Source organism: Lolium perenne, chromosome 4 (assembly GCF_019359855.2).
Source record: "Lolium perenne isolate Kyuss_39 chromosome 4, Kyuss_2.0, whole genome shotgun sequence".
Taxonomy (NCBI): Eukaryota; Viridiplantae; Streptophyta; class Magnoliopsida; order Poales; family Poaceae; genus Lolium; species Lolium perenne.
This window is the reverse complement of record NC_067247.2, coordinates 192,755,398-192,770,468: the sequence shown is the minus strand read 5'-3', so window position 1 is coordinate 192,770,468 and position 15,071 is coordinate 192,755,398. Positions and strand designations below refer to the sequence as shown.

The 15,071-nt window shown below is 40.8% G+C and overlaps 1 protein-coding gene across 1 annotated transcript; it reads right to left on the bottom strand.

Moving 5' to 3' along the window:
• Positions 1-558: 558 nt before the first annotated feature.
• LOC127295321 (cyclin-dependent kinase inhibitor 3) lies at positions 559-1,863 on the bottom strand. Its single transcript, XM_051325257.2, has 3 exons — positions 1,380-1,863; positions 1,070-1,225; positions 559-976 (listed from the first exon to the last, which is right to left on the bottom strand). The coding sequence occupies exons 1-3, from the start codon at positions 1,679-1,681 to the stop codon at positions 904-906; spliced, it is 531 nt and encodes a 176-aa protein (XP_051181217.1). The 5' UTR covers positions 1,682-1,863; the 3' UTR covers positions 559-903.
• Positions 1,864-15,071: the final 13,208 nt, after the last annotated feature.

The following is a 15,071-nucleotide window of genomic DNA, read 5'->3' as shown; positions in this document are numbered from 1 at the left end:
CATTTTACCTTTTTCTAAACTTTTTATGCAAAAAAATTTGAAATTCAAATTTGTTAATTTTTTCTAATAGTAGGTTGCGTAGCATACAGGAATCTCAAAAGATTTTATTTTTTGAATTTTCGATAATTTTCTTTTCTATTTTACAGAGTTAAAGAAGGCGATCCACGTGGCGGGGGGGGGGGGGGGGTGCGTGAGGAGCAGAAAAACCTTTAGCACCCCACGAACCGGTGCTAAAAGTCCGGCATAAATCAGTGCTAAAACTCTAGCCTCTCGAACCGGTGCAAATGCACCCTTTAGCACCGATTCGTAGCCAGTCCGGTGCTAATGCTCTTTGGAGCCAAAAACCAAAGCTCTTTTTCTACTAGTTTGAGAAACGGAGGGAGTAGATAGCTTCAAGCCAATGACTACAGTCACATGTCAGTGAGATCTTGTCACATTTTTTTTCTGTGAAAAATAATTTTAATTATGTGAACCCGTTACCAAAATAAAGTGACCCAGTAGTCGGCTGTGTACAAAGTACATGAGGAAAAAAAGAACGGAAAACTGGAGTGATGTGGTGTGCTCTTCCCGATCTTTTGTGTAAAGAGTTATTCATCACTAGGGGTAAATCAAATTTACACTGGACATTTCTAATAAAACGAGCTAGCGAAATCAATTATCAAGGGGAGCTCATTCATAAGCTTCCTCCTATCGTCTCAAATTGTTGATCCCTACCAACTGCTATACATACATAGATACTAGTAGTGAGCTGAGCTAGCTAGTGTCGGCTACATACTGATGATCATAACAACAAGTGACATTGAGATTACAGAAGCAGTTAAACTAGTGGTAGCTAGCTGCATTTCCCAGTGACAGTGACTTAATTGACAGTTTTACCCGGGCGGTCCGGTGTATGGCTTGACTTCACGAGCTCACCACCGGCGACCAGTCGAAGCGGCCATCCAGCGGGCGGTCGAGGGCGATGTCGTAATTGTACCTGAGAAGAAACGGCATGCAGCTCGCGTTAGCAGCAGGAACAGATTAATCCTTGCCGTCGAATTGCCGCAGCGAGAGAGTAGTGCTCACGTACGTCTCCATGAACCGCCGGCGCTCGGCGAGCTCGGCCGCCGCCAAGAACGCCTCGATCTCCGCTTCAGGTGGCGACGACACCCACCTGGGTTCTGCTGATGCGGCGTCGCTCTGGTGGTGGTCGCGTTTGGGCTCGCCGGAGTGTGGCGCCTCGCGTCTGATAGAGCAATATTCAGGACAAAATGTAAAAAAGTTTGGGTTTAGAAACAAAAATGCAATATACCTGGTTTGAAATTGGAAGTAGACACGAGCTAATGAACTCGTACGTAGTGGGTTTTCCCGCAAAATTAATCATTCACAGTATATCGAACCTGTCACCACCGAAGCCCTCGTTGCAGGAGACGACTGGACTCTCATGCGACGGCGGCAGGTCTGCCTCCTCCTCGCCGGCCTGCGACTGAGAATTAAGCACCCGTCGTCCACGGCGCTGCCTCGCAGCAGAGTCGGCGCTAGCCTTGCCGCAGCAGCGCTCGCCCCGTCGGTGGCGCCGCCTGGGGCTTCCGCTGCCGGCCGCGGCAGGCACGCGCCGTCCACTGCGCAACGTCAGGTACGCCGCGGCCTCGACCGCGGGAGACAGCCGCTGCCGGCAGCTCCTCCTCAGGCACTTGCCCATGAGCTCCTCAAGCTCCCGGAGCGCGCGGCGGGTGGATGGACGCTTTCCGGGTGCAGGTAGCAAAGTGTTAACGCGCGCGCGGCAGCAGCATCGCCGGTGGTATAAGTAAGTTAAGCGGTTCCTTCCTGAGCAGCGAGTGAGCTGAGACTGAGGTGGGTGGATATGAATGAAGCTTGTAATAACGACGACGCGCTAGGCGGTTACCGAATCAAAGGGGCTGCCCTAGCTGGCCCTCGATCGCCAGGATATTATTGAACGATCGGTTTCAGACATGATTAGGAGTAAACGTGTTTTCCATTGCCGTACATTTGCATGCATGTATAAAGGAACAAATCTGATGATGTAAGCGAGAATCTTTCCAAATTTGAAAGTTTAAAACGTTCTAACTTTTAAACGACAACTCCGATTTAAGATTCGCTTTCACCAATAAATCCATCTCGACGAGATCTTCAAAACTAGCACCCATTTAATATGTTTGGACAAACTTTTTTTCTGGCTAAAAGTTATCAACCCTCTATATTTGAATAATCAACCCCTCCGTACTTGAATGATCAACGACAAATGTATAAAATCATCAACCTGGTGCAGGCTATTGAGGGAAAGTTCTGCATGCAAGCACAAATAGACGAATCTGCTGATGTCACCAGAATCTTTTCCAAATTTTAAAATTCAAAACGGTTTAACTTTCGAACGACAACTCCAAATTAAGATCCGCTTTCACCAATAAATCCGTCTCGACTAGATCTTCAAAACTAGCACCCATGTTAATATGTTTCGATAAACTTTTTTTCTAGCTAAAAGTTATCAAGCCTCTCTATTTGAATAATCAACCCCTCCGTACTTGAGTGATCAACGGTAAATGTATAAAATTATCAACCTGCTAAATAGACGAATCTGCTGATGTCAGCGGAATCTTTTCCAAATTTGAAAATTCAAAACGTTTTAACTTTCAAACGACAACTCCAAATTAAGATTCGCTTTCACCAATAAATCCGTCTCGACGAGATCTTCAAGACTAGCACCCATGTTGATATGTTTCGAGAAACTTTTTTTCGGGCTAAAAGTTATCAACCCTCTCTGTTTCAATAATCAACCCTCCGTACTTGAGTGATTAACGGTAAAATGATAAAATTATCAACCCCAAAGTTAACTTTATTTTAAACATTTTAGCGAATCTTTTTTAGTTTAGAAGATATTAACCCGGTGTCCTGTTATTTATCAACGGTAAATATAAATAACTACCAACCCTAAAAATCTAATTTCATTTTGAATATTTTGGCGACTCTTTTTAGTTTACAAGTTATCAACCCGGTGCCCCGTTATTTATCAATGGTAATTATAAATAACTACCAATCCTAAAAAGTAATTCATTTAGGATATTTTAGCGAACATTTTTTATTTTACAAGTTATCAACCTGGTGCCTCGTTATTTATCAATGGTAAAAATAAATAAATAATAACCGTAAAAAGTATTTCATTTAGAATATTTTAGCGACTCTATTTTAGTTTACAAGCTATCAACCCGGTGACCCGCTATTTATCAATGGTAAATATAAATAAATATCAACCCTCAAAATTTAATTTAATTTAAAATATGTAGCGACTCTTTTTTTTTGTTTACAAGTTATCAACTCGGTGCCCCGGTATTTATCAACGGTAAGTTAAAATATCTAGCAACCCTAAAAAAATAAATTTTATTTTAAAAAAAATTTAGCGACTTTTTTTACAAGTTATCAACCCGGTGCCCCGGTATTTATCAACGGTAAATTTAAATACCTAGCAACCCTAAAAATTAAATTTTATTTGCAACTCAAATTTTATTTTTTAGCTTACAACTTAAAACACTACTTAATTTGAGTAGCAAGTGGTAGTTCATTTGAGTTGCAAGTGGATTCCCCACCCGTTATTTCCCCCCTAAAAACCATTAGCCCGAAAAAGGGAATTACCGTATGAAAATAACAAAAAAGTGGAATTACAAAAAAAAGAATTGTCAAAAGGGAATTGTACAAAGGGAATTGATCAAAGGGAAATATTAATTAGCGTACCAAATAACCAATTAAAAGGGAATTGCAAAAAAATCTCCATGCATATGGTCCGGTCCAATCATTCATCCATCTACGCATGTGAGTGCGCACGTGCATGTGCAAGGTGATTAGTGAGAAAGGAAGTGGCATGTGATTAGTGAGAAATGAGGTGGCAGGTGGATGTGCATGGCTGCATGTGAAAGGGATTGCAGAAAACGACAAAAATATGCATGGCCGCATGTGTATTAGTGGAGTTTGCATGTGCATGTGCCATTAGTGTGGGGCTACATGCAGAAAAGGACAAAAAAAGACAAAAGAGAAAGGGAATTGAATCACGCATCCGCGTGAGCGCTTCGCGCAAAAAACAGACCGCTTGCGCGGTCGATTGCCAGGCAGTGATTTCGGAATCAAAGCTCGTCACGTCACGCTTAAGCTAGCAACAGAGAACGACGCCGCGTGCGGTGTGGGGGTAGCCGTGTAGACGGTGTCGACGCCAAGGCCTTCTTAGAGCATCTTCAATAATGTTGTAAAATAGGTTTAGTGCTTTAAATACTGTTATTTTACGTATTTGGGCAACAAAAAACAAAAAAGGGGCCCAGTAGAATATTTGGTGTTCCTAATTTTTTGAGGTTGCTTCAAATTTGTCCCTCTCGTTGCATACTTATTAAGGGCACCGGCGCGGTTGCCACAAAACAAATCGGCGCACCTTCCTGCCTCGCCTCACCCTAAGGCTGCCGCCGGAGCCCACTCCGCTCAGAAGGAAGGGGTCATCCCAGAGGGCTACTGGTGACACATCTAAGCGAGGGGGAGGAGAGGGAGGGAGGTGAAGGCGATATGTGGCGGACAAGGAGCATCGTCGGTGTTGGGGTGGGCTGTGGAGTTGGTGGGGAAGAGAGGGAAGGTACCTGTGGCGTCTTGGGAAGCGGAGAAGCACCTATGGGCTCGGCTCAACCACAAAGTCGAGCTGCAAGTAGAGAAAGAAGCAGGCGCCGCCCGAACTGTTCGACAACCGCAATAGAGAAAAAAGGAAGTGGCCTAGGTCAATGGATCTAGCTGCTACACTGAAATTAGAATTTTTCATGATATGCTCGGTATACATATCTCTGCTTTGTATATTGCTTGTTAGTTCCTGCTACCCGCTTTGATTATTACAAGGATAGAGATAAGAGATGCTTTGCAACTCATTGTTTGTTTGTTGTTTATTTTCTGGCTAAATGATTGTTCATTTTTTGTTGATTGCTTGTGCTGAATTACGCTGTTGTTATAACATATGGTGTTTTATTTAGTAGAAATTAAAGTAACTTGTTCGATTTCCTGTAACTTAAAATCTGATAGTTGTTATAGTTATGTAAGTGCATGCACCGATATAAGGATACATTGCCCCTATGTGTGATTTTGGTAATTAGTGACAATCCATATGAACCAATATTTTCATTGAGTTTTATATGAAGCAATAGTCCATAGGTAATGCATGTAGTCCATATGTGTTGGATTCAAGTATGAATGCCATTAAAAAATTAAGATATGCCTCTAAGTCGGTGTCATGATAAACTCATAAGTTGAGCTATGGTTAGCTAAGATTTAGAGCATGCAATCAAATGAAGAGTTCTTTGTATGCCTCAAGATATTGAGATAGAGCATGAGAATATACAAGGTTGGCCAAGAATAAGAGCGGAGATTGGATTCAAGTTGGTCAACGCATGAAGCATAAAGAATGTACCACATTGGATAATGTGATCTTGTGGTAGGGTAAGCTTTGTCAATTATGATTTGTGAACTAAAAACCCATCATATATGTGTGTTTGTGTTGTCTATGTGGATTAGGTATCTTTCCAGGGGCAGATATCAAAAGTTAAGATTTCATATAGCCCGTAAGAGGATGTCATCAAGTAGCGATAGTAATCAAGGTTGAGAATGGCAAGTTTAAGATAAGCATCTTGAGAAGATCATATGCTTGAAGTTTGCCGTCCATTTGATGATAATGGGCATGTGAAGATGTGCCTTAATGAAGCTATCCCATAGTGGTGCATGTGGAACAAATTGTATGGCTTCACGAAGCAACAATGATCAGGTGAAGCATTCTAGATTGAATGAAGCTTGAAGAGGTGTCAACAGAATCAAGCGGGATGCGCAAGGAAAATGTACGGTCTTGCTAGGTTTTCCTTATACCGGTCTCAAGGTGGTTGTTGGTAGACTAGGTTATAGGATAGATACCGCACTATCAAGAGGGGCTTTGGTTGGGTGACTTGATCACATCATGTTAGGCAGCTCAATCATTTGCATGCTTTTGCATCCCATATTTTTGTTGCTTCTTGGTGTTTCTCTATGTGAGGTTTTTGAGCATGTTGCTAGATTTCTAACAAGCTCAAGTTCATAGAAAACGGAATTTGTATGCATCTTATATTGTGTTTTTGAGTTTGGAGTTTTAATCGGTTCTTCGTGTGGAGAGGTTCCACCTCTAAATTCATGGAAAATCTCCTTTGTTGGCTTCTAATATTTCCTAATATTCATTTGTTGGGGTAGCTCTTGTCGCTATATTTTTTCAACAAAATTGGTTTTATCTTAATCGAAGTTCGGGAACAATGCAAGGAGAACTTAGTTCTCGAACAAAAAAAAGGTTGTTTAAATGGTTTTGGCGAAACAGAAGCACCAACCAGCACCGCCGGCCTCACCACCAGAATGCACAGTCTGCACCTGCATGTGAGCCGATGGCCGCTGGAACGGTCACATTACCGAACTAGTTGTGAACCGACGTGCAAACTGGTGACCACCGGTCATACCGGCTCAGGTCTCGGCGATAAGCCTGGTACCCAAACGGTTTTGGCGGGCCACTGGTTGGCACTCAGCCAAACTGGTGTGGGAGACAGTTCCACCGGACGGTGTGTCAAACTGTCCGGCATGTAGGTCGTCCACCGACTTGTCACCGGAATGCCTTCACAAAATCACCTCAAACAACTAGTTTTTCTCCTTTGACTATATAAGGCCTTTCTTCCTCCTGTAGGAGGTTAGGTAAACCATTCATTTTGCGCTATCTCTCTCTCTACTCCATTGTTGAACCTCAAAAGTTTGTTTCCTCTCCATTCCCTCCTATGATTCTTGCATCTCTTTGAGGTCTTTGGAAGAAGAGATCTAGATATACAATATCAACCAACCAATTCCTCCTCTAAGTGAGGGAAGACCATTAGATCTAGATCTTGGAGTCATTTGCTGGACTCCACCTTTGTTCTTGGTGGGATTTGAGTGTGAAGGATTTGAACACCTTTGGTGTTCTTGATGTGTATCCTTGCATAGTCTTGATCTCTCCATTAGAATTTGTTGGAGCGAGAGATCGTGAGCTTGTTACTCTTGGAGAGCTACCTCCTAGTTGGCTTGGTGGTTGGTGCTTCGGGGACCTCTTTGTGGAAGCTTGTGAAGAGGCTCATGCTTCTCCTTCGTGGAGCTTGTAAAGTGGTTGTGGAGCTTGCCATCTCCAAAGTGATGGAAAATATATCCATAAGGAAAGAGCTTTTGTCCTTCGTGGAATTGGCTCAGAAAGTGTGGTATCAATCATGCTTGAAATACTTATATCTTTCTTATCACTTGTGGTATATATATCTTATGCTATCTTGCCTAGCTTAACTTGTTGTTGGCAAACTTAGTTGATCCTAGCTTATTTTGGTCTTATGCTTGTAAAATAAACGTTAGTTTAATTCATCATCTTACAATCCCAATATGTCATGATTAAATTTCCCATATTTACAAAGAGGTGCATCTTGACATAACAAATAAAATTTGTAAAGGGTGTCTACAGCTTTTTTCACAAAAAAGTTGTTTGTGTGAATGCAATTCTAACTTCAATCGCCACATATACAATGTGTACTATTGAGATTAACCCCAAGATCATAGAGAACATCGAAAAGATAAGAAGCAAAAATACAAACGATGGAGAGAAATGTATTTCGCTGTCTGCTTGGGACATGGTACGTAAGCCCATAGAAAAAGGAGGTTTGGGTGTCCTTAATATGAAAACTCATAATCAAGCCCTTCTTTTGAAATTTGGACAAGTTTTATAAAAAAAGACATGTAGTGGGTCCATTTTATTTGACCTACATATTATCAGAATATTGTTCCTCAAGCTGCCAATAGGTGTGGATCTTTTTGGCGGAAATCTATCTTGAAACTTTCCCTAGTATTTAGAGGAACTGCGGCATGCAAGATCGGCCAAGGTGTCACAATTGATTCTGCAAAGATGATTGGAACAATCAAATTTCGCAAGCAACATATCCCTGCCTTTTCTTTTTCCCCAAGATGAAGATACCTCCGTTAGAAATTTCCTCTCTTTGGAAAATATTGCTGATACATTTCATCTACCTTTGTCTCTAGAACCATTTCAACAACACCAAGAGATTCAGCAAATCACTCAAATTATGAACTATGCCTAGACTGATAATGATGTCTGGACTTTTAAATGGGGAGATACTTATTGTTCAACAAAATATTACAAGTTTGTTTATTAACTGATAACCCCTTCAGCCCCCTTTTTTCCTGGAATTGGAAGTCTAAACTATGGGCAAACTTAAAGGTCTTTGCTTTGTTACTTCTCTCAGTCCACTTAAATACTAGAAACATGCTTAGAGAAGACACTTCAATGTTGACAACAATTATGTTTGTCTTCTTTGTCCCACGGTGATGAAGAAACAATGGACCACCTTTATTCTCTACCCTTTCAGCAGCTCATGCTGGTCATGGGTAAGAATTAATTGGACTAGAGGTGTTGGGAGATTTGATATGATTATCCAAGCAAAATAGAATTTCCAAGAGTGTTTCTTTTCGAGATAGTCACTATAGCTTCTTCGGGGATTTGGAAAGAAAGTAATACTTTAATTTTTAAAGGTATAAGGCCCCCAAGGGACTCGTGCAAGGTAAGAGTGACAACAGATCTTCAATTTCTTCGTTTCAGGGTGAGCCAAAACCTGGAAAGCGCAATCTCGACTTTGATCTTTTTGCGATTTTATTTGTAAAGTGGGTGTATGCACCTGAAATGATGTAAATATTGTGGTGATTTAACATAGTACCACAGTAGGAACCTCTGCTACTTTTTAGGTTAAAAAAAGGGAAGCCATACCTCAAGGTGAAATTCTTGTTTAAATGGTAACCACTCCAACAAAAGTGTAGAGTTATTACATTGAGTAAATTTTGTTATGAGATTTGATCACTTGAACAATAGTGTATTTGGTAGAAGAACAATAACCACGGTTTTATTTTTATTTTTTGGTAATATTTTACCAAGTGTACAATGATAAATCTAGTTGTCAAAACTGCATCTAGGTGACTAGAAAGGTAATATAAGGAACATGTCAGGGGACTATGGTGTTCAAGTTCACACATGATGCAACTCACTAAGTATTGATTAGATGCCAGATGTGTAGTTATTTTTGTTGTTTTAGCCAATATACTTATTTTGTTCTCTCTTTTTTGGCAGAAATACGAAAACATGCTTCCATATAACACATTCTATCCCATAATACATTTTTTTGCTATCAAAAAAAGCAATGCATTATTCAATCCATAAGATGTGCCATGGATGTTTAGTTTCCCTATATTTTGCGCCCATGTGAACTATATATTTTATCACTCGGTTAATGTACTGAAGACTTGATCTTCTTTTCCTAAACATGGTCTATGCTAAATGCTTTTATGATCTATGTACCGTGTTTTATAGAATTTTCTTGTTTCATTTTGAATCTGTAATATTGACATGGGATTGATCTCCATTTCTCTATTCAAATGGATTACGTTAGTATGTTCAAGTTATGCATGGATTGACATGCAACATTTTTTACAAAACAAAATAATACTTGTATGAACTGAAATTAAGTATGATCAATATACTTATACTGTGATCGAGATATGATTTGGTCTTAATTAAAAGAACATATAATTTTTTTAAGACAAAAAACATCATATCAGATTAACCACGCATCAGAATTAACAAATTATACTAGCAATCAGATCTTGGAACCACACCCAGAACAAAATAATTTTTATTACTAGCCTCGAACTGGTGACTTGGTGTATCAAAATATAACAAATAAAGATCTTTTTTGCTACTCAGCCCAGGCGGCTGCAGCTGAATGACATCTCTTCTAGGGATGATACTGATTTACAGTTTAGATCAATACCTTGTTAATACGATAAGTTTGGGTCAGGTAAGTGTTTAAAGAGGAAGCATACATGATGTTTTGGTGGCCTATCCCTTTGCTAGAGTGTTAGAGACGATAATAGCCGAACCTTATATATTGATGTTCCATTGCACAAAGTTAAAGGTCAAATTTTGAAAGTTGCTAGCTTAATCCCTTCATATTTTGCACAGATCTAAACAATGTGCTTTATTACTCAGTTAAAGTACTTAGTTAAGACTTGATGTTGTTCTTATGAACATGTGCACTGCTTCATTGTTTTGTGATCTATGTACCATCTTTTTATAATTGCATTTCGAGACACCTTGTAGATATATAAGGAAATAAGCTAGCCATTGGACTCTCCGGATCCTAGTGTGTTTTGGAGTAGATGACCACGCTACTTACTAAACAAACCAATGACATAGATCTTATTCAGTTCGTCAATGGTATATCATATATGTCTGATGAAGTCGATAATACGATCGTCGCAAAACATCGTGCGACCGAAATGACATAGAAACATATAAGCTAGTCAGCTTTATACTTATAAGCAGTGACAACCACGAGGAACAAGTATGTCACTAGTTTTCGAGACAAAACGGCGACAGAAAATTTCTACCACATTGTCACCGTTTGCCGTGGATCAGTGATATCCGGAAATAGTCTACTGTTACCGCTTTGTTCAGACCCTCGGGTTGATCCGTGAAGCATGAACCAACTACGTAATGTTGTGTTGTGCGTCAACGGTACACGACGCCGAGACCACCCGACGACGTACCAGTGACATGTTTTTTTCGTCACTGGTACGGGCTGCCAGTGGCGGACCTTCGGTTTTGCGTCATGAGTGCAGTTGCGATTATAACCCTTTTCCTAGTAGTGCTTGCTCATAGGGGCAAAGGAAATTTTGAAGTTATTTCTCTTCTGCAAAGTGCCTTTATTCATGGCCATCTTATTACTGATAATGTTCTTGTGGCTTATGAATGTGTTCACTCTATAAAAAGAATAAGAGTTCAGGGACTACAGGGTCATGAGCTGTGAAGTTTGATACGCATAAAGGTTATGACAACGTGGAATAGGTTTTTTTTTCTAGAGAATATGATGCAAAAGTTGGGATCTGAAAAAAGATGGTTTGATCTCATGATGGCTTGTGGAGACTGAAGCTACCAAGCATGGAGATGTCTCCATGGAATCATCCCTTCAAAAAAATTATCTTGGCTAATCGTCATGTTGGTTATAGTGGAGAATGCCCAATATGTCATCAAGTATATGCCATCAGGGAGCGGAGGACGTGCATCATCTTCCATTTCTTTTTTTCGAAATGGGGGCTGACCCCGGCCTCTGCATCAATCGATGCACGCAGCCCTCTTTTATTACCCAGATAACATAATCCTTAGTTTTACAATTCACGAATCACAAAGCGTGTACACAAAAACTAGCCAATGGAAAATAAGAGAGACTCGCTTATACATCTGAAAGTCGTTTAACAGGACGCCAGCCATCCTGGTTGTATATAGCCCGTGCCACCGCATCCAGCCGGCGGCATCCAGCATGCATAGGCTCGCGTTGCGTCTCCGGCAGTAAAAGCGACCATTCGTGGATCCAGTGTGAGACCATACGGGTAACCTGTAAAAAATTTGAGTTCGTACTCTTGTTAAAGACAATATCATTGCGGCAGTTCCATATAGCCCACATGAGCGCGCAAAACCCAATTCTAATTCTGAACTTGGACACTTTGTCAACTCCGTTTAACCAATTTCCAAACATATTTGTAACATTTGTTGGAGGAACAATATTGAAAGTAAACTGAATAACTCTCCAAATAAGTTTAGCGAAGGGACAATCAAAGAACAGATGATTGATTGATTCCGATGAATCACAGAACGCACATTTCATGCAACCATTCCAATTTCGGCGAGCTAAATTATCTTTAGTGAGTATAACTTTTCTATGAAGAAACCACATAAAAATCTTGACTTTCAGTGGTATCTTAAGTTTCCAAATATATTTACGAAGATAGATCGTATGACCGTTCATATAATCTTCATACATGGACTTTACCGTGAAAGATCCAGATGTTGTTAACTTCCATACAAAAATATCCTTCTCCTCTGACAAGGTTACAAGAATAAGGCGTTGGACCAACGCAATCCAAGCATCCCACTTGTTTCCTGTCAAAGTCCTTCTAAACTCTATATTCAGAGGTGTATTTGAAAGAACATCGGCGACTAAAACATTTTTTCGTCGGACGATATTATATAACGAAGGATATTGGGACGCTAAAGGAGCATCGCCCAGCCAAATGTCTTCCCAAAAGCGTACTTGCTGGCCATTCCCAATTGTGAACGAACCTCGTGAGAAGAAATCGTCTTTCACTCCCATGAGTCCTTTCCAAAAGGGAGAGTCGGTTGGTTTCGTAGTCACTTGTGACAAAGTCGTGTTCTTGAGGTATTTATTGTGTAAAAGTTCTTGCCAAACTCCTTCTTCATTAAGAAGTTTATATAACCATTTACTTAACAAACATCTGTTTTTCAGTTCCAAAACCTCCACCCCCAACCCCCCTTGCTCCTTGGGTCTACAAATAATGTTCCATTTAGTCAATCTGTACTTTCGTTTTAGCTGATCGTTCTGCCAAAAAAAACGAGATCGATAAAAGTCTAATCTTTTCTTAACCCCTTTGGGTATTTCAAAAAAAGATAGCATGAACATCGGTAGACTTGTCAGCACTGAATTTATCAAGACCAGCCTATCTCCGTATGAAAGAAGCTTGCCTTGCCAGCATCCCAATTTACGTTCGAAGCGAGTTTCAACTGAACTCCATTCCTTGTTCAATAATCGTCTATAATGAATTGGGATGCCCAGATAATTAAAAGGAAGTGCCCCAGATTCGCAGCCAAAAATCTGCTTGTACTGGTCTTCCACTTCTTTCGCCTTACCGAAGCAAAAAATTTCACTCTTGTGAAAATTTATTTTTAGCCCAGATAAATGTTCAAAGATACAAAGTATGAGCTTCATATTAACGGCCTTCTCAAGGTCGTGCTCCATAAATAAAATTGTATCATCGGCATACTGTAAAATAGAGACTCCTCCCTCTACTAAGTGAGGTACAAGTCCCCCTACTTGGCCATCTTCTTTCGCTCGAGCGATTAAAATAGCCAACATGTCCGCAACAATATTAAAAAGAATCGGAGACAGGGGGTCACCTTGTCTCAGTCCTTTCATAGTTTGGAAATAATGGCCAATGTCGTCATTAACCCGTATTCCCACAGATCCTCCCTCGACAAAAGTACTTATCAAATGACACCATTTTTGGGAGAATCCTTTCATACGCAAGATTTGTTGGAGAAAAGACCACTTAACCTTATCATAGGCTTTTTCAAAATCAATTTTGAAGAGTACACCATCCATTTTCTTCCGATGAAGTTCATGGATGGTTTCATGCAACACTACTACTCCTTCTAGAATATGTCTCCCCGGCATAAAAGCTGTCTGGGTAGGTTTTATCACCTTGGATGCAACACTTGTAATTCTATTAGTGCCTACTTTCGTAAAAATCTTAAAGCTTACATTAAGTAGGCATATCGGTCTATATTGTTGAATTTGTGTTGCATTCTCTTTCTTCGGTATCAACGTAATGATTCCAAAATTGAGTTTGTAAAGCGGCAACTCGCCATGTTGCAATTGTACAAACAAAGCCATAAGGTCATTTTTAAGCACCTCCCAAAAGCCATTTCTATGCCCGGCATCTCGAGATTTATGGTGTAGCAAATTGGGAGAAGTGATCAAAGAATTTAAAATAGTTGACATATCACGGTCTGTAGTTCCACAGAATATACCACAATTGAATGATTATGTTGTCCAAGGTTTCAAGACTATAAATCTGAAGGCGGTGGTGATGACAACGTATTGGTACCTATGGTGAATGCGACATCGACGTACCCGTGATGAATCTGTGCCGTCTCTGAATAAATGTAAGTTCTCTATGCTAGCTATACACTAGTAGAAACAAGGGCTTTGGTTTTTTGCCCCAGATGGCTTTTGCACCGAATTTGGCACGAACCGGTGCTAAAAGGAGTCATTAGCACCGGTTCGTGGGGCGCAGCCGGCCGAGGGACCTTTTGCACCGGTTTGTGTTACGAACCGGTGCAAATGATAGATCATTTGCACCGGTTCGTAACACAAACCGGTGCAAAAGGTTCGTCGCCAGGCACGTGTCAGCCGAGGAACCTTTAGCACCGGTTCGTGTTACGAACCGGTGCAAAAGATAGATCATTTGCACCCGTTCATAACACGAACCGGTGCTAAAGGTCCCCAGACCTATTTCAGCTCAGCTACCCGGCCAAACAGCCCACTATCTTCATTTTTGCTAGGAGAAGGTGTGTGTGTTGAGTGCTAACTTGCTTCTCTTTGGCATGCACATAAAGTGCTCGATGAAATGTGTGAGAGAGTGATGCCGCTTGATTTTACACACAACAAAAATGAGATGAGGTGCCGGAGCGACACTTAAGCTTTCTCCTCTTTCTTTCCTCCTCGATCAAGGTTAAGCAACAACTTTACCCTTTCATTTGTACGGTGCTAATTTCCACTATTTATAAATATTATGATGTTTTGTAATTGTTTATTGATAAACTTAATTAATTATTTGATGTAGATGAACCGGAGGCAATGGATGTACGTTGACCGATGTCTACCCGAGTTCAGATCGGGCCTGGAAGAATTTATCCGTGTGGCTCAGGAAAACCCACAGGCGGATGGTTTTATGTGTTGTCCATGTGTTGATTGCCATAACTTGAAGCAATACCCTGAATGGCAAGTCATTCACTCCCACCTGCTTTGGAAAGGTTTCATGCCCAGCTATAATTGTTGGACCAAGCATGGAGAAAGAGGGGTTATGATGGAAGACGATGAAGAAGAAGAAGAGGATGATGATATGTACCCTAACTACGGTGATACTGCAACAGGGCATGATGAAGATGAAGATGCAGGAGGAGGTGATCAAGATGAAGAGGCATCAGATGAGCCCGTTGATGATGATCTTCGTCGGGCCATCGCCGATGCACACAGAGATGCAGAAACAGAAAACGAGAAGCGAAAGTTAAAGGGCATGTTAGATGATCACAAAAAGAAGTTATACCCAAATTGCGAAGATGGCAACACAAAGCTCGGTGCCACCCTGGAGTTGCTGCAATGGAAGGCAGAGGCTGGTAT